Consider the following 26,776-nt stretch of genomic DNA (forward strand, 5'->3'; position numbering starts at 1 on the left):
ACGTTTTACACGATAATGCATTCTTAAACATAATTTGGTTTTATTATAATTAAATTCTAATATTTTTACAAAACTAACAACAATAATAAACTCACAAAAAGAATAAAAGAAATTTAGCTGAAATTGATAAAATTCATAAATTAAGTTCATAGAGAAATTTTTATGAACAGCGTTGAAAATATTATAAAAATCTATAACTATTATCTTTGTCCCATCAAAATATTTATAAAGACACTGTAATCTTCAATATGTCATTTCATTCAAAAAGTGTTTTATTTTATTTTTATATTTTTATATTTTATATTGATATGATTTTAGCAATAGAACACTAAAGAGAATCAAAATGCTTCATTGTACAGGATATATGCGTGTGCCGTTTGCTTACTTACATACAAGCTAATTGGAAGTTCATGCATTTATTTTTATACGTTTCTGGAACTGTTCACACGACTAAAACCCAGTGGGCAGGTGTACGCAATACAATAGTAACATACGTCAGATCATCAAAGGATGAGACACGTAGCATTATCAACAACGATGGAATGACTCGATGAAAGGGAGGTGGACACATACTCTGATCCCACGTCTTGATATGTGGGTACACAGGACGCATGGTGAAATGGATTTCCATCTCACTCAGATCCGAACCGGACATAGAGTCTTTAATCACCATCTTCATCGCTTCAAGCATGAAGAGGATATGTTTTGCCCCAGCTGTGAAGTGGTCGTTGAGGATGCATCCGTATTAGATACTTAAGTATCTCCATGTTCCGGCAGAATTGAGATTTGGATATGGTCAGGTATTAAACTGTTACTTGCAAGCATAAAAACTTACATATATTCCCAAAGTTTGCCCCAATTTCACTTTTACTCCTCATAACTTCGCCTATCAGTTTTTATGTCAAACTGCATGCTTGAATATGATTTCCTTGATTCATGGCTTTGCTTCGTTGAAATAGCAAGATTACTTTTCCTGTACCAAGGATATATTCAACCTTATCTTACACTCTATCAATTTCTTCATCTCATCTTATTGTTCAAGTTTTGTTATTTTTCTATGTGATTGCTTTTCTGGTTAGCAGAGGGAACATTTTTTTAACAATATCCACATTTTAAAATGAGATAAGTATATCTCAATTAATGTTATTTTATCTCTTAGTTGGTGCAATTAATTAAATTATTATAATAAATTATTATTTTTATATATTTATTTTACATATATACATACATATATATGGTAATATACCAAAAATTTTCTCTATGCATTTAAGATAACTGCACGAGGTGAACTATTCCAATTGGGCAATTTTTGCTACCAAAATTTTTTGTTGTGTTCGTTTTGTTGTTATTGTTTTTGTTTTTGTTGCAATTGTGTTTACTTTGCACTTCTCAAAGAGCACAGCGAATTGAATGAAATCGATTGTGAGCAAAATTGTTGTCCGTTGCCATTTATGCATTTTGTACGTCAGTCATGTTTCAGTTTTTTGTTAGTGTAGGCGAAGAATACTTCAGAGAAAAATTCAAATTAAAGGAAAATAATTTATTTAAAATAATTGTTTTGTTTATGATATAGTGAAAGTGTTTTAGTGTTTTCAATTTTTAAGGCTTCCTAATAATTGAAAAATTATTTTTGTTATAATAGTAAACAATGTGTACAATATGCGTACATACATATGGATGTGTAATTATAAGATAGTAAGTAGTAAGTATGAATATAATTTTTATTTCTTTAACTTTTGTGTTGATATGAAGGAATATACATACATATGTATAAACAAATTTATAAGAAAACCAATCATCGTTCCGTTTAGTAAAAATAAATAACAACAAAATCCAATGATTATAGCCAAATACAAAATAAAAGACATAAAGTGATAAATACGGCGCCGGTGTATATGTCTACATGTTTATGGAATTTTGACACAAGAACAACAACAACAAATGGAAAAATATGAAAAACAAAAAACAAAAACAAAAAGAATATTTTGTGGTCATTGTGCTTTTACTTCAACTTGCACTTTAAGCTGGCAAGCGAACATATCAGCTATGTTCAACAAAGCTTAGCATATATATGCATGTGTGTATGTGCGCAAATAAGTCATATGCTTTGTTTACCTTTGACAAGAACCGTAAGAAAACAAAAATAAAACAAAATAAAAATAAATAATTTTAATTATAATAAAAGTAGGAAGACAACTACAGACAAAGCAATTGAAACTATTTTTATTATCTGGAATTAATATGTACATAAATATATGTGTGTATGAACAAAGAAAATAAAAATTCCAGGAAGAACTATGCAAATTGAAACAAAGAACTGTTAAATATTACTTTAATTATTTTTAACAAATTATTTGCACTGAAGTACGTTGCTGTTTTTGTAAGAATTGTCAACCAAAGCTTTTAAAGCATGGGAACTAGTGCGCTGCACTCGCTGTGATCGAAATACACTGAGAATATTCCTTGAGAATAGTTTTTATTAGCAAATAATTTGTTTACTTAGGTTTGGTTAGGTTATAACGGCGATCCCTGGTGGATCCACTTAGGTCTATTGTAGGATAAACTCAAGGTTTAAAACCACCATTTGTGTATTTAATATAAATAAAAAATTAATTCAGTCATTTTATGCAAACAATGCAATTCATCACGCCATAAAAAACAAAAGTTCAATGATTCATTTATGATTTTAATGACACTAATATTGATTTCAACTCAGTTCACTTAGTAGACAGCAGAGCAGAACGAGGGCTGCATCAACAGTAAGAAAAGAAATTTGTGAGTTTGTTAAACAAAGTACAGTATAACCTCGAGGGTGGTGCAATGATTTATTGGAACTGACTCATTTTTTGATCTTTAATTATTACAACTTTTGTAAGAGGTATGGAATTTATTGGCACGTCATTTTTGATTTTCCAAAAGAAAAAAACTTTCATTTTCCATAGAAAGTTGTGTGACCCACTCATCCATTTCTTGTTGAGAAATACCATTATTTAGAATAATTTCATGAAGTAAATTTTTTAAATTTTTATTATGATGTCGTTCTTCGTTAATATTAGTTTTTATTTGATGCAACGATATGTTGTCAACAGTTCACTTGACCGTTATTTAATTTTAAGGTTTGAAAAGTTTTTTGAATAACATATGATGGAATATCAAAGGTGATACAGGGAAAATTTAAGAGGTGCCAATAACCGAAGAGTTGCGATATTCGAAGGTTGCATTAATCGAGGTCATACTGTATATGCTCTAAGAAAGATTTATTGTATAATTTCATTAAATTTGTGAAATATTTCAATTGACACACTGTCTATCGATTACACTTAACAAAATTCCATCTCCAATTATATATTTGGTACGTGCTTCAAGTACAAACAAACTTTGTTATTAATTTTTTTATTAAGTTTTTTATTAATTTTTTTGTATCAATTATATATGTATATTTAAAAACTAGATGCAACATCAATGAAAGCCGCAATCATAGAGAAAATCTATTATATAAACTAAGCACTTTTACTAAAGTTATTTAATTATTTAGTATTTATAATTACATATAATATAATTCACGTTGATTAACTTTGATCTCTGTGCATGCGGATTTAGCTGCAAATAAATTAATATAATATGTAGTCGTAAGACCGGGGTTAGGTTCAAATTAATTAACTGAATTTTGTATACAGTTTCGGTAGAAAGTCTAACAACAGTGACACGTTATTTTTTCTACTTATTAGTATCAATTCCCAATTCCAAGTAATCATTAGTGATGCAATTAATTTAAAGTGAAATCAGTTCTCCCCACTCACTCTTCTGACTAATTGAATAAATCTAAAGTATTTCTTATTTCAATGAGAAATGTATACCTTATTATTGAATTAAGATTTTTTTCTGCTTAAATCCAGTCCAGGGAAAGAGAAAAGAGAATACGCCTTTTAAGAAAATGCCTACAATTTTGTAAGTAATAATAATAGGTATAAAAATAAATTAACATTTTTATCTATAGCATATCTACACTTCCTTTTAAATTTAGGCTCAATCAAAAAATACTAAAAAAGATATATATATGTGCATAGCATGCAATTTAGTCATAACCAAAAGAGGCAATTTAGATGTGATCATGGCTTTCTGCATAAGACTCATGTTATGTAGAGTGTCACGGGCACATCAAAATTGGTTTTATCGGGTTATGACGAAAACGCATTATTTCAAATTTTCTACAATTTTTATATATTTTTTCTGAAAGTTTTTGATTTTGTTTGAATAAGAGATTAATAATATATTCATTAAAATTTTCATTGAAAATTCATCGTTTTGGTGACATATTTTGCTGTAGTATTTTAGATGATTAGATGACACTTTATAACTAGTCTGTTAATGGAAAAGAGAAGTGTTGTTATTTTCTAGCAAATTAGAGAGTTTAGTAAGAGGCTTGTTATTTTTGCTGCAGTTCGAAGCAGCCAAATACATCTAATATTATTTTGGAAGAGACAGTAGAGACAGTTGACCACAACCTAAAATATACGTAGTTGTTAATCCTAAAATATACGCTATCTGTAATTTAAATAGACAAAAAGGTATAAAAACGACAACACAAATATTTACTAACGAATAAAGCTCACTTAAGAATGAAGATCAGAACTTCTTTTGAAGGAGCTAATTTGTCTTATAAAGTTTATTTTACTATAGCGTTAAAGAGTTGCCCATTAAAGAAGGATAACTTTTTTTCAAAAAGATATGTATTATTCCTATACAATTTATTTACTATCGCATTAGCAGTCTGTTCAATAATTTATAATTTATCAAAATTTTTACTACTTTTCTACTTAAAAATTATTTTCGATTGATTCTGATTTTAAAATATAAATTGCTTTAAAAAGGAAAACAAATTTTTATTAACTTATAAGTTTGAATTCATATTAATTCATATTAATTTTTTATATAATTTCTAAGAAACAATTATATAAAATAAGCTATAATTTAATAAAAATTAATGAACTAACAAATATACGCCCTGCAAATAAAAATGTTTTAATATGTAAATATTTTTAAGTGCAATAGAAATTTTTTAAGTGTACCAGAACAATCAACTCGCCACGAAATGAATTTTCATTTTTGCGGCATGAAAACTGCAACACATAAATAAAAAATTTAAATTCATATCTGTAATATATTTGAAAAACCAAAAAAGATATTAAACTAATTCCAATAATAAATAAAATAAAACTCTAATTAAAATGCAAAAAATAAATTAATTTCAAGCTGACTTAAGTGCTTCTTTTAAATTTATTAAATAAAATAAAACGAAGGCATCCACCTTTGATTGTAAATAAAAACAAATAAATCCAAACATTCCAACGAAACGAAACAAAACAAAAATCAGCTGATCTGGTCTCGCCTTTATTGTGGGCGCTTAACCTGCTATTGTGGTATTGCTAATGTGTGTTTTACTGGCTGAGTGTTTCATTGATTTGCGTCTACTTTCGGTACACTGCATTCCCACCCAAAAAATATGCAGACTGTTTATTTACAATTATTTTGTACTCATCTAAAAATAAAAGCAAAAGGTGAGATCCGACAAAAGAAAAAAAACAAAGGCATGCAAATAATTGAAACCTGTGCTTAACTCTCCCGACAAAAAAAAATTTCTTTTTCGTTGTTGTTTTTGTTAATTTGATTCTGTACAAATTGTTTGAGTTTAATTAATTTTGATTTTCTACTGCTGAACTTTTGGCTCTCAGCGGTGGTGGGGCATGGGATTTTTGTACTCGTATTGTGTGCTGTTTTTTTTGCTTACATTTGTGGGCAAATCAAGAAGCAGAAGAGTTCGATGTAAAAAAAAGTAATATATTTAAAAAAAAAAATAAATATGTAATTAAATACATATTTACTAAATGTTGTATGAAATCAAAAAAACAAAAACAAAAAAAAATCCGAAAAAAAAATTCCGAAAAAAAGTAAAATAAAATAAAATAGCATTAAATGACCAAAATAAACAAATAACAAATGTTGATGAAGTAGCAAAAGATTCGCGCGGCGGCGTCACAGCAAAACGCGTTGATGATCGTTAATTATTTTAATTTTTAGTCTTTAACTGGAAAGCCGCGCGACGATAAGCACTTAAGTGAGTCCGCAGTGTTCGTGGTTTTCCTCAACTGTCAGACAGATTTCTTAAATGATTTCTTTATTTCTGTTTGTCTTCAAAATTGTTAAATAATTAATATTTTTGTCTTTTGTGCGCGGTACAATTGTATTTTTTTTTTTTTATATTGAATTAAAAGTGAATTTTGTCATCGTTGGAGATAAAAAAAAATACATTTAATTAAAAACGTCAGAACAAAAATTAGTAGCATTGCATTTTAATTAAAAGTTATGCTTATAACGCAATTTAATCGTCATTGCCCTGAATGCAAATTAAAAAAATACGAAAAAAAACGTTCTTAATTACATAGACTGAGTTGGATTTACTATAGTAAATAAAATTAAAAATGAAACATTAATTAATATTTATTATTATTATAAAAACAAAAACAATAACGAAAAACACAAATTAAAATATTGGCGATACTTTGTATTGGGGGCGAGGAATAAGGTCAGTTGAAAGTGGTGTCGAAGTGGTACCGTGGGTCATTATAAAAAAAATTAAACAATAAGTCATAATTCATATTGACAAAGCTGGTAACAAGACTGTCTTATTATGATCAGTTCATCTCCACTGATGGTGTACAGTAATGGTGTACTCAATTTTGTTCAGTTTTATAGAGATATTTAAAAAACATAAGAATTCCATTGTGCCATATATCATATATTGTAATATATTTTTTTTTACTTATAATATTCTTTCATATTAAAATAAAGCAAATTATCTTAATCACTTTCAAAAGTGATATGCTACTGCATATCCTTCAAATTAATATAAATACCTTGAACGTCATATACAAAAGTGATTTAATCAGATTTTAAAAACGGATTCAAGTTCAAATAATATCATTTAAGGCCGTGTGCGAGTTCGTGTAAATTGATGGTAAATTGAGGGAAATAGTATATTATGTCGGTATGGCAGTAAATGTTGGTATTTACCAGAATTTCGAGTAGGGTTAATTATATAAAAATTAGCTAAATTAGGTGTTACCATTGTGAAAATTTTATAATATGTTTAATAAATAAATTTGAAAAATTTTAACCAAAAATTATAAGTGTAATAATTAAATAAATAAATATTTACATTAGTGCAGTGTAAAAAATCTTTAGAAAATAAAAATAATTAAATAAAAATAATATAATAGAATGAATTTTAAGAATTCACATTTAAACTATTTTTTTTAACTAAAGTCCAATATATATTTTTACTATATTTAATGTCGTTATGATTAGCAAATTTAGATTTTGCTCTTGAGCTATTTTTTGCTCGAATTTTGTGGCCCAGTCGAACATATATAGGGCAATCCCAACATTATTTAACAGCAACAAATGTACTAACCCAAATTTGTTAATCGCAATTAAATAAGAATGCAAGGTCAGGAGTTGTTAGTTAGTATAGACACTCTTTAAAAAATTTACTAAAATTTGATTTAATTCACTAAAGATATGGATTAACTAGTTGAAAAAGATTCGCGTAAATTCCGAGTATAAAATTGGAAAGTCTTCCACATAAGGAGACATAAGGATGACTGTCAACAGGTCTAGGTTGTTAAGTAACTACTAAATCAGGGTTGATTTAACTATATTTAGCAGGTATCGATAACTTTTCATCGATAGGAATAAAATGTCTATATTATCTATATTCGATGGGACAGATTTTTTTCGTCTTTTTATAAAAAATAAAACTGTCCCATTGAATATAGATAATTCAGCCCTTTTGTTCTTATCGATGAAAAGTCTAACAAACTGTGAAAAAAGTACTTCCCTGAAAATGTATTTCTTCTGTAGGCTAGTGCTGGGCATTCACAGAGAAAATAATTGTTTTTTTTACCTTTAAGTTTCCACAGCTTTTACAAAGAGTGAAAGGAATGCATAGTTTCTTTGAGTGTGTTTCTGTACACCAACGATCAGAGAGAACTGTGGTAAGCCTTGTGGTATAATAAGTAAAAACATAATGTTTTTATGTGCTACATATAAAATTAGTTAAGTAAACTCTATCACTAAAGACTAAATTACTTGCTATATTATTTGTTTTTCTGGAAGGCTTGTATAATAGTACTAAATCTAATATTTATATATTACATAAAAGAAGAAAAGATCAAGACTTGAAAATTTCTTAATCTTAGTTTACTATGATTTCCTTATTTTATATGATATGAAATAATTTAGTGATTTTTTATTGCAAAATAATGTACATAGATAAAAATTATTATAAAAAATGTTGTATGTAGGAGTGTCTTTCATATTTTTAGAGTTACTGACATACTGGATGTATAAGAAACTTTACAGTTTATTTCAAAAGTTATTTAAAGTTAAAAAAATTTTATATCAATTTTACACAAAACCTCATGTTTGTCAAACAGTCGTTCAAAGTTGAAGAATTTACAATTATTTATTTATTATTATTTGAATTACTTATTATTATTATTTGATATATCAATAACTTATTATCATTACAACAGTTCTTAACAAAACAGAGCCTATGCGTTACTTGGAAGAAGAGCAAAGGCTGAAAACATATCTTACAAAAGAATAATCATTCTACATTGCATATAGACCTTTTTCTCATAATCATTCTTTGTTTATGTGAATGATCTGCTTTATGTACTGCTTCTGTTTTTAACATACATTTCACAGATTTATTTAGAATATTGCTATCTGATTAGGCATTTAACAAAATGACTCTATATTAAATTCATATCGTAAATATTATTTGATTAATATTCATTAAGTTTGATTTTTTTGTATTTATTACAGGTACAAATAAAAAAAATTTCAAGAGACGTGCGTCCATCTTTAGTGCCTTTGCTTTACCGCAGAATATGATACCTTATTAACCACAAAGAAAATCAAATGAAGTGTTTAAAGAAACTCAAATATATTACTAACTAAATTATAAATAAGAAATTAAACAATAAAAAAGAGTTAACATTCAACAATTTTAATATTTAAATAATATATATTCAATGAACGTTTTAATATCAATAAATCAAGTATAAAATGCATTGAATGTGATAAAATCAAACTGTCACCTAAGACAGCAACAGCAACAGCAACAGCTACAGCAACAACAACAATAACAATAACACGAACGTTAACAACAATTAGGCATCAATTGCCAGAATCGCCATACAAACAATAACAATAATAACTAAATAAATTACAAAAAAAAAAAATAAAATAAAAATAAAAAAAATACCGAAGAAGTTAGGAGCCAAAGAATACTCGTTTCTATAATTCTACAATCGAATCGACCGCAGCTATGAAATCAATATGCAATGAAGCAAAACAGCATCTCAGCAACTGCGTACTCCACGATTACTTGGACGATAATGATCTGCTATCACCCACTTTAGGCTATAATAGCAACACTTACAGCAGCGGCAGCGGCAGCAACAACAACAACAGCAGCTTTAATCATAACAATAACCACAACAACAGCGCTAATCACAATGAACACAATAATCACAGTTACCTTGCCGCTACAATAACAGCAGCCACAACGACGAGCACCTATGACACATTGCAGAGACCGTTTAAGCATGACAAGAGGCGTGGACGTTGGTCTACGGCAGCCGATTTTTATTTTGCTTGCACGAGCCATGCTTTTGGTTCGATAATCTTTTCGGAATTGCCCGTTTATGGACTGCTATTTGGCGGAGGTAAGAAAATTCGATAAGAGAGCCGTTGTACTGTAGTTCAATAACTATTGTGCTATCTAAATTAATTTTAAAGGTATTCTTTTCAATATTTTCATATGGCTATGCTAAAATTAATCATACTTTCAAAAATACCGAATTACGCACATATAATATACGTACGTATAACCAGAGATATATATTTATCTGATATGACAATGAATTCATTTTAATCGCCTTCTCTAACTTTCAATGGTCTTGCTATTGTTGCAATAGAAAACATGAGAATGGGGTATAATAAACTGTTGGTATTATATATCAATAGTCGTCGTAGTTTTACTACAGTTTTGAAAAGTTTACTTAGGGGCGATCTCTTAAACTGCGTAGTCGCTAAATGTGAAAAACATTTTAATTAAAATTATTTAATATTTGTAAAAGATTAACAATAAATTCTTTCAATTATCTCACTTTATGAAACTGATTCGCAATCCAAGGAGAGTAGGTTATCAATGTGCGAGTGACAATTTTCAAATCCGGGCACTAATCTGTTTCAGAATAGTTGAAGTATTATGTTAAGAATTGAAATTCAATTAAAATATTATAAAATAATATATAAACGAATTGATACTTTATGCTAATTTTTTTATTAATTAAATTCAATCGATTTTATAAAAAATAACATACATATAAAAATAATACATATAATCTTTTTGTTTTAGTTTATTTCTTGGCTTCTTATATTGTTGCTATTCTTCTATATGCCATTCCGATATTTATTATACAGACTTTTCTGGGTCAATTTTCGACCTCTGGCACAATATCAGCATTTCGTGTAGCACCCATTTTTAAGGGTAAGCATTTTTCTACACATCGTATACAAATTGTAATTAATTGTTATTTTTAACTTATATTAACTAACTAATCTTTTTGTCTCTGTCAGGTATTGGATACTCCATTTTACTATTGAACTTAACCTCACTTGCTTATTACGCTGTGATAGCGGCCGTGCCATTTATATACGCTGCCTATTCTCTGAACACTGTGATACCATGGATGAGTTGTAACAATATTTGGAACACCCCAAACTGTTCTATGCACTCTGTTTATGTTGTAGAGGTACAAATATTGATAGTATAAATTTAATTGATTGCAACACAATACCCAAATGGCATATTCATATTTTTAGGACGAATTTCAATACTCTCATGCGACTGTGGAATTTTTTCGGTAGTTCATTGTATCCTACTTATAATTTTATTGGTACTTTCATCATTATTAAAATTTTGTATTTTATTTAAAGATACATTATTAGTACCTCCAATGATGGAGGATCATATTTTGTCATATCTTGGCCTGTAACCATAGCAGTGCTTGGTATATGGTTAGTTACATTGGGTATACTGCTGAAGCGTGTGTCGTTCGTAAGTACTAACTATTTTAATTCTTCACATCCTAAACATAATATTTATATAATTGTTAAAAATTTGTTTTGCAGATCGGTAAACTCTTTCGTTGCGTATGCATTCTGATGCTCTCTTTCTTTATTGCAATCTTCGCGCATCTTCTTTTATATGTCAATATTTCATGGAGTACCCTATTCAGCTATTTTCGTCCATTTTCGTCAAGAACTTATGATGCAATTTTGAGTAGTGGACGTGCAGCTATTTTTATGGCGACTTGGCTTTTGGGCCCTGGCTGGGGAAGTATCTTAACTTTGGCCAGCCATAATAATTTCCGACATGATAGTGAAAAACTAACATACTGGGTGAGTGTAACTCACATTGTATTGGCGGTGCTGGCTATGATATGTGGACGCATTGCTTTGGATCATTTTGAGGGTATAAAATATATTAAACGTAAAAATTTAAGTACTTCTATTATACTAGAAAAAATGATGAGTAGTGAAAAAGAGAAGAGAAACTATTTTTATATAGTAAAAAGATATAAAAGATATACATTTATATTTTAAAAATATATTTTTATGTACTATATATAAATATTAAAAGGTCTTAGATATATATAAGAATTTTCTTTAACATTTCGTTTTATAAATGTTTATTTTTGTGTATATTTTGACATGCCTTCTTCACTCTCCATTTTTACATTGATTTTTTTTATCACTCAGTGCTACTTCTTTTATTATGCATGGTCCACTACAAAGGGATCACTTAGTGACAATTATTTGTGAATGTCAATGAAGGGATTCACTCTTTCTTCCTCCCGCATCTCATTTGCTCAGTCTTCTCTTCGCACTTACGTGCTTTTTTTTCTTCTCGGTACCATCTCCTCCATACAAACAATACTAAATTCAAATAATATTGACGTTGAATGTTAATTTTCTATTTATTTGACTTTAACTATTTAACTATTTTATCATATTTCGTTTCTCATTTTACAACTTGATTCCCATTTCACATTAGCAATAGTTTTTCGTACCAGAAACCATCAGCACGTCATTACTGACGATTTTATTCGCTCTAGATTTCTATGCACTCATTATTCTCGAATTTAAGCACAAGTATTTACTTATTCGAAATCCAATTGTAAAATATAATTGCTTGTGCGCGACATAGGAGGTGGCAAACAAAGGGAAAAATTCAATTTATTAGTTTGATATTATGTTGTTTTTGTATTTTTCAATGTTTACCTTATCTGAACATCATTAGCTTTTCAGTTTACATATTCAAGCAAATCGTTCTCTCGTATCATATGATTCGTTCTCTCGTATCATAGCAACAACAAACCTGCGAACTGAATGAGATCTGCGAAGTACGAAGCAACTAATGAACTCTAACCTTTACAGTTTTTAACTTAAAGCAAAGTGACTGTTTTATTTTTTATTAAAAGCTTTAAATTTTGAATGTTCAGTAATCCATAGATTCCGACTAATTAAACGAGTTTAAGGTTGTACTTATATAATTTCTTATATTTTCAGATCATGTGGGTATGTTCCATTACCACGTGGAAGAGGAACATTATATGCAATTTTTGTATCTTTGTTTCGCCTATTTATTCGGCAGCTTTACTAGTCTTCCAAATTTTTGGAGCTTTTTGTTTTTCGCCATGCTTTTCATTGCGGAACTAAGTGCTTTGGTAAGTTGCAGTAGAGTTATTTCAAAATTTAAATGCTATACGTATAAATATGATTGAACAGAATAAATATTTTGAGTGTTCTCGATTATGTAGAGTACATTCTTTGGAAATCAGTATTTAATTAGATTTTTCTTTAAGCGGGTTCTTTAAATTAATCAAATATTTGTGGTCTCTTAACATTAGGATCAAAGGGTACAATTTTAAGATAAAGATTTTGATTGCTTGTGTTTTTATTTTTAATAATTACTAAGACTCCTATACGTTTTTCAAATATTTAAAATAATAAATGTTTTTAAATCTTATTCGTTAGCGAACAACTTAAACAGCAAAATATTAACCTTAGGCTAATGGCTGCATAAGATCTCATGACGTGAATAATTTAATAGCATCTTTTATCTATATTTTTTTTCTTTATGTACTATAAGCTTTCTATTTACTATTTTTACTCCATTTATACTTCTGGGCAGGAAATATTTTTAGTACACATATTGTTGTTGCTGTTATTATCATAGGGGATACGTCAACTCCAATGGATTCAGCAGAGAGAAAGCAGGCCAAGTCTGCCTTCTAACCAAGTTAGTAATGGAATAGGGTTAAAATTTGGAAAGTAGGACAAAGTTTTAAATGGTGAAAACGGCTAAGAAATTAATAGGTAGATTTGTCACATCGATGACACAAAACTTTAAATCAATTAAGCATAGATAAGGGCATATAGTACGATAATGTAACGTATACTTGGCATGAAAATATTGGTTCTGTGCAGCTGAACGAAATTTGGATGGACTAGGGGTTAAATTTGAGAAGTGGGATAGAGTTTTGAACAAGAAACCGGTTAAAAAAGGAATGGAAGAATTTGCGACATCGATGATACAAAACCACAAACCATATAAGCACATAATAGTGGATATAGTGTGATAATGAAACAGATTTACAACACCATAATTGTGAACTGGACAACACATTAGGAATAGAAGGATTTAATCGTAACAAGCATGGCTATAATCTGACTTCAGGTTATACATAGGATTGTTGTGTCTCATTCTTGAAAATAATAGTCTGCTAAAAATCGAACTAGAATATATTCGAATATATCTTCGAGTATCTTCATAGAAAATATATATTAACGTCAGATAAATTTTTAGACCTGATTGATATTTTCTTTTTTCTGTGATAGATAAAGAATGTAATGATTGTAATGGGAGGGAACAAGAATGAAAACTACAGATTAAAACTATTAAATCTAACCTGAGTCCAGATAGAAAAATCTTGCCACTTCAACAAGACGAAGGACTGAAATTTTTTGTGTGCATTAGGAAAAGAAAACTGATGAGCGATGTGATAGGGAATAGAGCTATAATTAGCACATACATTGAAAATAGACATATTTATAATTGACAAATAACTGTTTAGTGTGTGGCTGTATTCTGACCTCATTTGGACAAGTACAGTTCTTTCTAGAAGAGGAAGACGTCTTTTATCTCTAGAGATATAAGATAGTGAACGAAGCATTGTAGTATTACGGTCATATTACTACAGCATAATTTATTTCAAAAATGTGTTGCTTAAATACTACAATATATTGATATAGTCAAATTTGGAAAAATACGTTAAATCCGTAAAGAGAACACAACACATCTTTAGGTTGCAACAGGAAGACTCCAACTTAATAATAATAATAGCAATACTAATGACTTTTTTGAATCCCCAAACTCGTTAAGTAAATTTATGATCTATACTGAAAACTATAATGACTTAAGTGCTCAATATTAAAAGAGATTACTTTTAAAGAAATGAAACAAACTTTAATTATTATATAAATACATTCTGAAAAATTTACAAAGTTTTTTTACTCTTTGATAATTACGCATATAGACCGTATACGAGTTCGAGTAAATTGAGATAAAGTAAATTGAAATTTCATAGGGATTTTTTGCACTGCACTTATATATTGCCCTTACTTATTATTTCTCTGTTAAAAGTTTTCAAATTTATTTATTAATTTATTAAACATCTTATAAAATTTTCACAATGGTAATACCTAATTTATCCCACTCTAAATTCTAGTAAATACCAACATTCACTGCCATATCGACATAATTTACTATTTCCTTCAATTACTCAAACTCGCACAAGGCTATAGTTGTGAAATTCAAGCGTAATCACATATTTGCGTTTTTGAAAAATAAATTTAATTACTTAGTAAAAAATTCAAATTAAAAAATTACTTTCGCAATTTCGCAATCAACTAATTATTTTCTTAATTATTTGCAGATAATTCAAATGATGTCTGTCCTAACAGCAATATTCGACGAACACGAAAAATTAAGAACGAAAAAATCTACTATCACAATTGGGCTGGTACTCATGGCAATGGCAGTTTCGGTCTATTTTTGCACAAAGGTCTGCTGCTCCATATGTTTTTCATATATATAGGTTTTTTTTTTTAAATAAACATACTTATACATAAAAAAGTATTACAAATAATTAAAAAAATACACACAAATCATAAGAGATAATTAATTTTAATTATGCTTTCATGAGCAAACACACAATTCCACACAATACAGATTGTGTACTCTACAGTAGAGTATAAAATATATTCATATATAATGCTCTTTGCGTTATCTATCTTTTTCATAATTTAATAAGGTCTTAATGGACTGAAATATTCAATGTCATATACATAGAACGCTGACTAAGATTAATGTCAGCTTAATTAATTTAATTGTTTACATTTTATGGATTATCTGTGGGCTTCCAAATAAAAAACAATTAGAAATGTTCAGTTTTTCCGACTTTCTTGTTCGAGATATAAGCACATACATATCATGTTGACTCAGTGAACTCAGTGTTATTATGTGATTAACTCAAAAATTATTTAGAACTTTAAATCACTTTCGAGTAGAGTCTTAGAATCTAATTATCAAAGAAAAGCGATTCTATTTTAACTTAGTAAAACATTTCTTATCTCCGACTTTTCTTATTAATAATTATTTATTATTAGCATTGACACTTTTTCATCTGTTAATAGGACCCACACAACTTTCAATACCGATGGAGATTTAATTAGTGTCAAATTTGTGTGACGAAAATAAAATCTCTCATAAAATAAGAGAATGGTAGTTGTTTAGCCAATATTTGGTTTCAGAATGCAAAGTCACATATGCAGTCAAACTTCCATAACTCGAACTTCTATAACTCGAGCTAAATAGAGTGCAACAGGGTTAGAAGAGAAAATTACACACAATCACAAAAAAATTCTTTAACCCGAAGTCTCCATAAGTCGAGCCTTATCATTGCAAAATGGTATGCACAATATCCCTTTCACTTCCCACTTCACTCCGCACCCCATCCTAATCCATGTATTTTTATACATGAATTAGGTCCACTTCGGGTTACAACAACTTGCATAGAGCGACTCTTAGGTTGACGCTTTGGAATAATGTATAAGCGAATATGGAAGAAAAAATTCAATAATGCTAGTTATATATATGTATATATTGCCTACGTTAACTCTTTAACAATGCGTTTGTTGATATTTTGTTATATATAAGTTAAATATATGTAAACTTAAGTCAAAATTATCTCAAAAAGTAGTTTGTAACAAATGATTACAATGCCATTAGGAAAAATTTAAAGTAGAAGAGAAATACTGAAATATAGTTCTTTATTAACAGTAATTTTTTTTTTTTTAACATTTTTATTTTTTCGGATCAACTGTATATATCACAGCAAGGATTTGCGCATCTCCACATTCTGCCCACCTTGGCGCTATTGACACACGTGACCATATCAATTGTACTGCTGCTGATGACTTGTTGGATTTATGGGCGTGAACGATTTCAGTGCGACTTACAGTTCATGCTCGGCAAAACTATTTCAAATTTTAAAATTTTTTTGATAAGATTTGTGACTCCAGCATTTCTGGTGATAAACATAGTAAGTTAGGAATGATAAAGTCATATTGATATTCTATTCATAAGTATCTGTGAACTATTTATAGAATATAGAATATAGAATATGTAACATACAACGCCCATTTATTCAAAATTGTGTTTTAATAATTGTTTTTTTATAGTTTCAGATACTATTTCTGCTGGAGCAAGAGGAATCTGCATCAGAGCTTGTTATCATCAGCCAAGTGATTGTGTATGTAACAGCCGCGATGTACATGATCTACAAGTTGTGTCAAACCACAGGGTCACTGCGCAATAGACTGAAGCAGTGCTTCGAGCCACATGATTGGCATCCAGTCGATGCTGATAATCGTCGCTTCTACGAGGAAGTGATGGGAACCTCTGAAATGTTGGTCATCGACACGACTTAAATGTGACATTGCGATTATTGTTTTGAGTGCAGATGTATGCCGATTTATATGCGTTATATGTCAGTATGTCGTTATGTGTTTGTGTGTTTGTTTCTTTGTTTCGTGTGTGGATTTCAATATCTCAATTGAAATTGTGCTCGTTTGATGCTGATTATAAAAAGTTTTACTCAACGTTAATTATATTTATATCAACAGATACTCATATTTATATATTTATGGAAAACAAATTAAATGAAATTATATTTTGACCAATTAAAATAGACTCCGTGTAAAAACCTACTGCATTATAAAAAGCAAATAAATTATACATTATTAAATTGAAAAATATGTTATTTGTTCAAGGTAGAAAAAAAATATATAATATATAAATACTATGTAAAAGTTTTATATTAATACCTTTATCAGCAGAGTGTGACAAATAGAGTAATTTTAAATTCTGTTAAAATTCATTCAGATAAGCGGACAAATCTCTAACGCTGCTTAATAAATTTGACCAAAGCAACTCAATTTTCTGGCTGGCTGTCCAACATCGATTTACGGCATTCTGTACTGTGTTCAGAGGGATTATGATGAACAAACTTATATACTGGAAGCATTCCAAACTTAAACACAAGCTAAAGGATTCCCCAACTCATCTAAGGTAGTTTTAAATCGACTCCTTACACTGAGCAGAGAGGATAATTAAATTTTCATCTTGACTTTGGGGTACTATATCAACAAAACAAGATGTTCAGAGACAAATATACCCCTAAACATATTGTCTGTGAATACTAGAAAATAAGCAACAGAAGATTTATCCATGATACAAAACAAAACCGTTAAAGGAGCTTACATTTATTGAAAGCCCAAAACATGGAATAAACATTTCCCACTAAATTGTATTCAGTATAAACTCTTTTTAGCGGACACTTACAATAAGCCAAACTTCTATTAGTCCAAAAGGAGTGTCCCCCAAAAAAATGTTTTTAATTGGTCCAAAGTACAATTATATACAAATTTTCGGCCCATTAGGACAATTTTAACTGTATTTCGAAAGATTGCTTCCATCACACACACCACACATCTTTCCACGCATCCATAAGGCATTCTCGCCTTTATCCAATGGAGCAACACTATGAGAAAAATATAAGGAATAACAAATTCACAACAACAGTAGTTGTATTTTACTGAATACTATAGATACCTGGAGGCAGAGGAGACAACCAGCCACATTCTATGTGACTGCCCAGCTTTGATCGGGGCCAGGAGGAGATCACTGGGTCGGGAATTGCTATCACCTTCCGACATTAGGAGATCCTCAACAACCGACATTTTGGCCTTCATTCGAAAGGCGGAATGTCTTTTGTTCAGTTAGGGTCTGTTGTAGCACAAAAGATCAATAATGGTCGCGGTGCTCTGCTCAAATGGGAGCTAGTACCCTGTTCTTTCTTCTTATTATTATTATAGATGCCATCTATAGAACATTTTTAATGTTATAAGAAGTTGATATGACAAGAAACAAAACAAAAAATAAATAAATAAGAACTAATAAGTCTGAAGGCTAAAAAAGCTAAATGAAGAATTGACGTAACGCTGGTGAACAAAAAAATATAAGAATGATTTTTATGTTTCAGAGACTATCAAACTTAAAAAAAAAATAAAATGCTTTAAGACTTAACGATAAACATATAATGATTTTTTTTTGGATTCCTTTTCTTCACAAAAGACTAATCTTTATCAAATGTTTCTTCAACGCTTGCCAGAAACTGCACCTAAGCATTTTGTAGAAAATTTTTAAAGCAAAGTCGTCATCATTATACCAAGTCGACGTTCTGTCTCAGTACCAATTTGAACTAAGTCAGCTGATAAGCTTGACTTTGTATTTCTTTCCACACTTCCATGAAGATATTTTTTCATTATTTCATTTAATAGTAATATAACCAAGTGCTGGAAATGAAACTGATAAGCTGAGATTCATCTAGAAAGCGTTTAACGCAACGTGAACTGCATTTATTAAAAGAAGAAGAACAAGAAATTCAACTGAATTAATTAAAAAAATAAACAAGGGAAATACCGAGCTTAAACGGAATTACTAGTAAATAGACTCACATATTATAAAAAAATGAATAAAATTAGAAAGAAATAAATTTATTTTTGTTTACATTTAATATATAATATATGGTAATTTCTTGATTAAAACTAAATTTTATATATTTAAAAATTATCTGAAATTAAGATTCCGAACACATAACAACAACGTAATAAACGCAGTAGTCAAGACGTAATACCACTGCGACATCAGAGAGAATAAAGACAAATCATTCTCCCACATATCATTCTTGAGGGGGCTCTACTCTCTATGGGCTTTGTTTGTTTCGAGTAGCGTTTCAATTCACAATATATCATAAAAAAATATTATAAAACCACAAACATCAGAGTAACCTGCCAGACCCTTATCTCAAATGAAAACACACTGATGAAAATATCCATTGTTATAAGATGAGTTATTCAAAAACCTTAATTATAATGTTTGCAGATGATGACTTGCTCTTTAAAACTAACATATTCGAAGTCGATTCGAGTTTTAGTAAACGAATGCAAGAGTAATTAACTTCAAACATGTTCATACAGAAATATAATTACTAAGATGAGATAGGTAATAAATATATAGATATCTATGCCGTTCTTTGTAAACTCTAGTTTGAGATGTATTTTATCTCTATTGAATCTTACGATTACTTTACTAAGAAGAAAAGACTAAACCTAATTTTTAAAACTTCGACATTATAATATATATCTTAAGTCCTTATCAAAAATTTAACTAACTTCTCTAATTTCTTCATCTATAGCAGTGTTTAATGTTTTAAGGCAAAAATTCACTATACTCAATAAATTATTTTATTCTCTTAGCAGATATATCAGCATTTGCTCATCTTTATTAGGTTGATACGTAACGTTTACTGAAAAGTTTTATATAAAAGTTTTTGCGATTATTTAAGAAATATTTTTTAATAATACAGATCACTTTAGGGTTCCACCGCGGTCCCAGAATTAAAGGGAAATATATGGTGTTATTTAAATTTTATTTATTGCTGTACTTTCATTTATTATAGGATAGAGCAAAATTAAATAATTTCTACATCATTATTTGTTTATTTTTATATATGTCATTAAATACCTCTGACTGGTTTCTAACTTGATCTACTCTTCACTACTTCTTATAACGAGGATGTGTGAATTCAAAATGTCTTTCTTAACTAATTGAGGAGGATTTGGTCCTCCCTCTATCACAACTCACTAACTAACTATGTATGTCATTGCAATATAAATCTGTCTTAAACCAGGTAAGATCAAAAACATTAGTTTAAATGTTGTTTTATTTTTTGCATTTTCTTTATATTAGAGATAGTCGTTACTACGAAAATGATATGAACTCATTAGTATAAATAATTTCCTTATACACATGATATGTTATTTTTGCAAAAGATCTGACTGACGAATATAGACTTTTAATATAAAGTCTATATATATATATATATATATATATTATGATCAATTTTTAGAACATTTGTCACTTCATCCACTTACACTATTTTTTCCGCAGACTTTTGATAACTAAGGTGATTATTATTATTATTATTGCAATATTATTTCTGTTAAGGGAGTGTATAAATGAAATATAAATAATAACTGCTATTTAGATCTATATAAACATATATATGATATAATATATTGGTGTTTATTTTGTAATTTACACAAATATTTTTCAGAACCCTATTCTATAGTTGCTTCGCACCTGTACCCCATCCCACTAAAATACTTTTAAACATATTCGTGTTGAGATTCGCTCAAACATTTTTTCTAAAAATTTATAAACATTTTGTAAACAAAAACAGAAAGTTACACAAATTGAAAATACAGGGAGTACCTACCGACAACATAAAAAATTATATTTCGAAAATTTCTCAATTCGTTGATAATGAAAGTTGAATCTGACGGATACAGTTTTACAAATGCCAATTCAGTCTTTCGGCGCAGTTTCGCCTAATTAGAACTTAAAATCGTGGGCTGCCGCATCGCACGATTTTCGGTATTCGCCTCATTTCCGATTTTTTGCTTTTGTTTTTGTGTTTATAAATAATTTGAATATATTTAATTGAAATATTCAGATCTTAAGCAAGCCAGTGCGATATATGTAAATAGGTTATTCAATTTGTTTGCCTTTTGGTTTTAATTATCGTGACAATCCAACCAACCATTATTATCGCTTAAAGAAAAGACATCGTTGGTCACTCAGGGAATTATGGTCTATGAAACATCATATGAGACTGGGCGAATGCCATTTCGGCCAGACACAAAGCGTGGACAATGGGCAACACCTACGGATTTCATAGTTTCCTGCTTGTCTTTTGGTTTTAAAACAGATTTCGTTTTCGTTGGATGGTATTACTTCTTTGAGGCGGGTGGTAAGTGCATCAGTGCTGTTTTATTTTTAAAAATCTTTATCAATTGGAATTAGAAATTGAAACAACTATGATTATATGGTTTTAATGTGAAACTAAAATTAAACCAAATTAAAATTTTATGAAGTAAGACTAATAATAATGATAATAATAATTATAGTAATAATGATAATAATACTATAAATAAAACAATGTTGCCATTAGTTCTGTACTTGAATTTAGGGTTATCCCTTATACGTACGCCGGGTTGTTATGAGAAATAGTCGTCAAACTCTATGATGAGGTTTGAAAAAATAATCCTTCTAGTGCTTTTTAAGATTGCACTATTGAATGCTACTAAAACTTTATGGCATTGTGTGAGAGCGGTAACCATGCAACGATAACCCAGTAGTACGCTGATGACAATCTGCTCACATAAGCTCACATCGTGGCGATCTCTATATTTTTGAGTGTTTTTTCACTTGCAGTTCTTACATTGATAAACGACTATAAAAGATATGATTATGATGATTTAAAACGGTTTCACTGAGAAAATTATAGAAAGACAATTATTTCGAAATAGTTGACGAGGTGATATACCCGCACAATTCCATATATAAATCTGTACATTATTGTATAAAAATGTAGATCGTCGCAGTGAGTGTATAATAATAATACATTAAATTAATTTTTTGTGATCACTGCATTTTACACCAAATAATATGTTCAGCTTGACTGATTTTTGAGGAAAAAACATATATGTCTATATACGAATATATAAGTGAACGTAGACATTTGAGCTTGCTTTATCACATTACGAAAATTTAAACATTTAGTATAGCAAAAAAATTAACAATTTATATCTATTAATTATTATTTACATGTTCATCAATAATTAATTTTATTAATCATTTAATTCAAACGGTTTAAATATTTTTAATGATTTTGGAATATACACTCCAAGCTGCATCAATGACTTTTCAGTAATAGAATGATTTATTTTAATTCGTACTTACATTATATTTTATAAATTAAATTGTTTTTTTAATTATTTATTTATTAAGGTTTCTAATTACTTTTTTTTCACAGTTGCTGCTATTTTTCCCTACCTAATATGTCTAGCACTTTATGTTGTACCCATTATAGTTATTCAGTGTTTCATGGGTCAGTTTTCAAGCAGTGGTTATATATCAGCATTTCGTGTATCACCTTTTTTTAAAGGTAAATTAAATGAATGTTTCAATATTATTGACTTTATACGAATATATTGTAATACTAACTTTTTATGTCTTCAATTCTTTTAATAGGTATGGGATATGTCAGTTTAGCGCTTAATTTAATAACAATCTCTTACTATGCTGTGTTTCTTATAATACCTATGCACTATATGTTGCAATCATTTCGACCTACAATTCCCTGGAGCTGTGAAGGTGTAAAAACTTGGATAGAAAAAGGTGTCGATTATAGCGTGAGTGTGCAAATTATATGAAAATATTTTTAATACCTATATTCCAATATCTTAGCTTTGCAATATTACGACCGCTAATTATACGGTGGAAATGGATGTTGAACATACTAATGCAACTAATGACTTTTGGTATCGGCCTAGCGAAGAAATACCGTCCTCTTTATATTTCAAGTAATTTCATTTAAAGTATTTGCTAAATGTGTTCGCTAAAGTGTATATACTTTTTTTAGATATTTGTTTGAAAGCTTCACTCCTTATGATCCCGAGAATTATGTTTTTTCCATATCATGGCCATTGGTAGTTTGCAATTTTATTGGTTGGGGTATAATAGCATTTATATTCTATTACTTCTTTGAAGCAGAAAAGGTAAGCTAGTGATCAATTTGTTTCTATAAATCTATATATTTTCAGAGTATTTAGGTACCTGTGTAAAATGATTCAGTAAATATTTGTATAGTTTTGAATAGATTATTTTGAAAACGAGACAAAGGTAGAAAACTAAGGGCTAGTTCAAAATAAGCTCACGAATATGGATTATAAAACTGTGAGGTTTCCAATTTTACTTCAGCTTAAAATACTTTGATATCAAAAACTATTTAAAAATACCAGTAAAATATTTAAAAATTTAAAAATTCTAAACTTTTTTATAAATAGTCATTTAAAAACTATAACTGCAGTATTAGTAAATCATGATCAATGATCAATGTCATTCAAATCTTGAATAAGTGATATCCATATTTTTCAAGAGGATCCGAAGAACTTTATTTCACATAATGACAATTAAGAAAATCAACGAAAACTTACAGTTACCTTTTATGAGTTGTAGTATCTGTTTAAAAGGTTTTTATATACAGAAACTAAAAATGGTTGTTTTTAAAGAATGCAAGAAATTTATAGTTTCTAAATTTCATTGACATATAGTCCATATTACACACCAATATTGAAAACAATACTTGAAAAGAGTATTTGAGATAAGAAAAGATCTTCAATTCTTTTTATTATTGTTTATGCACAACATTGTGGTGATTTCAGCGCAGGTGGGCTTTTTTGGAAACAAGGTCGCCACTCCAATCTACTTACCTACCTATGCACAACGGTCAAAAATTTGGTGCTATTCCAGACCTTATAAGAACACATCAGCAAGTAGCATATGTTGAAGAAGGAAATTAATCAAAACTTAATATTTGCGAAAAAATTCTCAATTTAAGTCTCAATTTAATAATTTATGATTCTAAACATTATTTTTGGAACAGCAGTCCCCACTGTAGTCTTTTTAAGTGCTCTTATTCTTATTGTTCGCCATTTACTTTCCATTTCCTTACCATTTAATTTTTTTATTCAGCTAGGAAAACTATTACGTTACGGTTTCTTAACAACAATGGGCTTGCTTGTCATTTGCCTAGCACGTTTTCTTTTTCTACCTGGAGTTCTTGACAATATTGAAGATTTCTTTCTGCCGTCCCCGCACAAGTTGCTTTTATGCCTACCAAACGCTCCATTTTTTGTTTTGGCGGCCTTTGGTGGCGGTTGGGGAAGCATTATCTCGCTCTCGAGTCTAAATAAATTCAAAACGAATATTATGCGGCAAAGTTGGCTCATATGTTTTGGTCAGTTGGGAATATTTTTAATGTTTGGCATGGTCAGTTTCATGATACAGAAACACTTCCACGGTAAGTCCCGAAAAATAATGCATACATATATGAAATCAATGATATAAAAATACTTTTTCCAACAGCAACACAAGATAAAACTTATTATGAATATGTTGAACATCATTTGCAATTATTTCTTTCTACTGGTACAGCATTAGTTACAATGGAACTAGCAAATCTGTGGTCAATCATATACTACGGCATGATGACGCTTGCCTCTATAATAATGATAGTAAACATGAATATTTGCCTAAGCTCGGCAACTTAATTCTAATCCTTTATTTTACTATTTTCAGGTAACTCAGCTTTTTTCCACATTACTTGCTATCTATGATGAGTTTGAGGTTTTACGAGAACGCAAACATGAAGTGTCTTTAGTTATAATAGGCTCTCTGGCATTGATTTCCACATATTATTGCTCCAGTGTAAGTAATGTTCAAGACTTAAATGCACAATTTGGTTTACTTTCAATTCTTATATTATATTTTAGCACGGTATTGTATATTTCATGACAATCTCAACAGATGCACTGCTCACGCAGACTGTACTTCACTTGATTCTGCTACTGGTGGTACTGTGGATTTATGGACGTGAACGTTTTCAGCGCGATATTGAGTTTATGTTAGGTCAGCGGTTCTCAACGTGGAAAGTGAATATGTTGCGTTTTATATCACCTATTTGTTTACTTTTCACCATGGTATGTTCCGAACACCTACCAAATACAATACGTACTGAATAAACCACAAATAAATCATTCTATTTTCAAGCTCATCACAGTTTCCCTCGCTTTTTACGAGCACCTATTCACAAGTGTGGTTATACAAGTTCTGGCCTTTATATTCATCTTACTGCCGTGGCTCGCTATTCCCGGCTACGGGATACTGAGCATGCTGCAAACAACTGGTTCCATCGGCATGCGATTCAAGCGCTGTTGCCGACCCACTGATTGGTACCCAGTAGAAGCAGATGACAGGCAACGTTATGAGGACGCAATGGGTAATATGGATATTACGCATCAACTGAACGAAGTCACTGCTGACGCGGACTAAAAAATTGATCTACTATTTTTAATAAATGTTTAATTAATAATAATTAATTAACTAATATGTAATAATTAATAATTAACTTTTGAACTGCGAATTGTGATCTTTAATATAATATAATATAAGTAATGTGTAAAATTATTTCAAAAATATAAGTTAACGTAATTATTCATATTTTGTTTAAAGTATCAAATAAAAAACGTTTACATTAAGACAAATGTGTTTGGCCATTTGTTAAGATAATATGGGTTTTGTACTGCGTCTCTCCATAATTGCTTAAATGTCTACTTTTAGTGTTAAAAATATTTTTAGAATTTTTGAAGAAACTCTCTTACAAAACCATGAAGTCTTGATACATCTGCTTATTTTTAGCTATAGTTTTAATTTTCGCAATAATTGCATTACAGTTTCAGTGCAACATGAGGAGGCACCTTAACTTCTCTCTAACCTAAATGTTTTTTCTGAGAAGTAAGACTTATGCGGAATTCATGATTACGAAATCCTTTTATAAAGCTTGAAGTTTCTGGAAGGCAGTTTAGGTTCGATTTCGGCCATAAAAAGAAAATTCCATGAAGGTCAAACTTAAATCAGCCTATGGCAAGTGCATAAGAAATTGTATTTCCATACAAGGAATGATTTATTCCATTTTAATTAAATTAATTAATTTAAATTTTATTTAAATCGATATTTTGACTATATTCTGTAGTCATCATCATATAGTACTCTGATAGCATTCTTTTACAATATATATCCAGTGGCGGCATTTGGGTGACAGGGAGCTCAGTGGGGTGATGGCCTAGGACGAAAGCATTGATGGGGCGACAAATTTAAATCATAAAATTATTTTTTACCAAGAATTTTAAACTTGTAATCACACTCAACGGATGTCACTTTTTTAGTGACGTATGTTGGGAAGCAAAAATAACCAGTACAATATTAGTTCGGCATAAAATAAATCCCATTCACCATCCATCAATTACAATGGTCATTAAAACCAAGAAA

At 29.5% G+C, this 26,776-nt stretch overlaps 2 protein-coding genes across 4 annotated transcripts; both read left to right on the forward strand.

The window, feature by feature from the left end:
* The first annotated feature begins 1,595 nt into the window (after nt 1-1,595).
* LOC119688056 (sodium- and chloride-dependent glycine transporter 1) lies at nt 1,596-17,481 on the forward strand. 3 transcript variants are annotated; one of them, XM_038102681.1, is made up of 11 exons: nt 1,596-1,702; nt 8,890-9,794; nt 10,490-10,621; nt 10,711-10,886; nt 10,957-10,997; nt 11,071-11,191; nt 11,266-11,608; nt 12,706-12,863; nt 15,135-15,263; nt 16,596-16,802; nt 16,942-17,481. In XM_038102681.1, the coding sequence occupies exons 2-11, from the start codon at nt 9,395-9,397 to the stop codon at nt 17,188-17,190; spliced, it is 1,956 nt and encodes a 651-aa protein (XP_037958609.1). In that variant the 5' UTR covers nt 1,596-1,702; nt 8,890-9,394; the 3' UTR covers nt 17,191-17,481. The 3 variants fall into 3 exon arrangements, with proteins under 3 accessions (XP_037958609.1, XP_037958608.1, XP_037958607.1); XM_038102680.1 differs by having other exon boundaries at nt 1,597-1,695; XM_038102679.1 differs by lacking the exon at nt 1,596-1,702 and adding an exon at nt 6,305-6,583.
* Nucleotides 17,482-21,184: 3,703 nt separating this feature from the next.
* Nucleotides 21,185-25,865, forward strand: LOC119689875 (sodium-dependent neutral amino acid transporter SLC6A17-like). The gene is made up of 10 exons (XM_038104805.1): nt 21,185-21,635; nt 22,701-22,832; nt 22,919-23,079; nt 23,135-23,250; nt 23,310-23,445; nt 24,422-24,749; nt 24,815-24,963; nt 25,028-25,156; nt 25,222-25,428; nt 25,499-25,865. Exons 1-10 carry the CDS (start codon nt 21,473-21,475, stop codon nt 25,778-25,780), a joined length of 1,803 nt encoding a protein of 600 aa, XP_037960733.1. The 5' UTR covers nt 21,185-21,472; the 3' UTR covers nt 25,781-25,865.
* The last annotated feature ends 911 nt before the right edge of the window (nt 25,866-26,776 follow it).

The sequence above is a fragment of the Teleopsis dalmanni genome, chromosome X (assembly GCF_002237135.1).
Source record: "Teleopsis dalmanni isolate 2A chromosome X, ASM223713v2, whole genome shotgun sequence".
Classification (NCBI taxonomy): domain Eukaryota; kingdom Metazoa; phylum Arthropoda; class Insecta; order Diptera; family Diopsidae; genus Teleopsis; species Teleopsis dalmanni.

Coding starts and splice junctions, on each gene's coding strand:
- LOC119688056 (XM_038102681.1), top strand. CDS start 9,395: ATGAAATCAATATGCAATGAAGCAAAACAGCATCTCAGCAACTGCGTA. Junction 10,622..10,710: donor TGTAGCACCCATTTTTAAGG/GTAAGCATTTTT, acceptor TGTCTCTGTCAG/GTATTGGATACTCCATTTTA. Junction 10,887..10,956: donor ACTCTGTTTATGTTGTAGAG/GTACAAATATTG, acceptor TCATATTTTTAG/GACGAATTTCAATACTCTCA.
- LOC119689875 (XM_038104805.1), top strand. CDS start 21,473: ATGGTCTATGAAACATCATATGAGACTGGGCGAATGCCATTTCGGCCA. Junction 24,750..24,814: donor GATACAGAAACACTTCCACG/GTAAGTCCCGAA, acceptor TTTTTCCAACAG/CAACACAAGATAAAACTTAT. Junction 24,964..25,027: donor TTGCCTCTATAATAATGATA/GTAAACATGAAT, acceptor TACTATTTTCAG/GTAACTCAGCTTTTTTCCAC.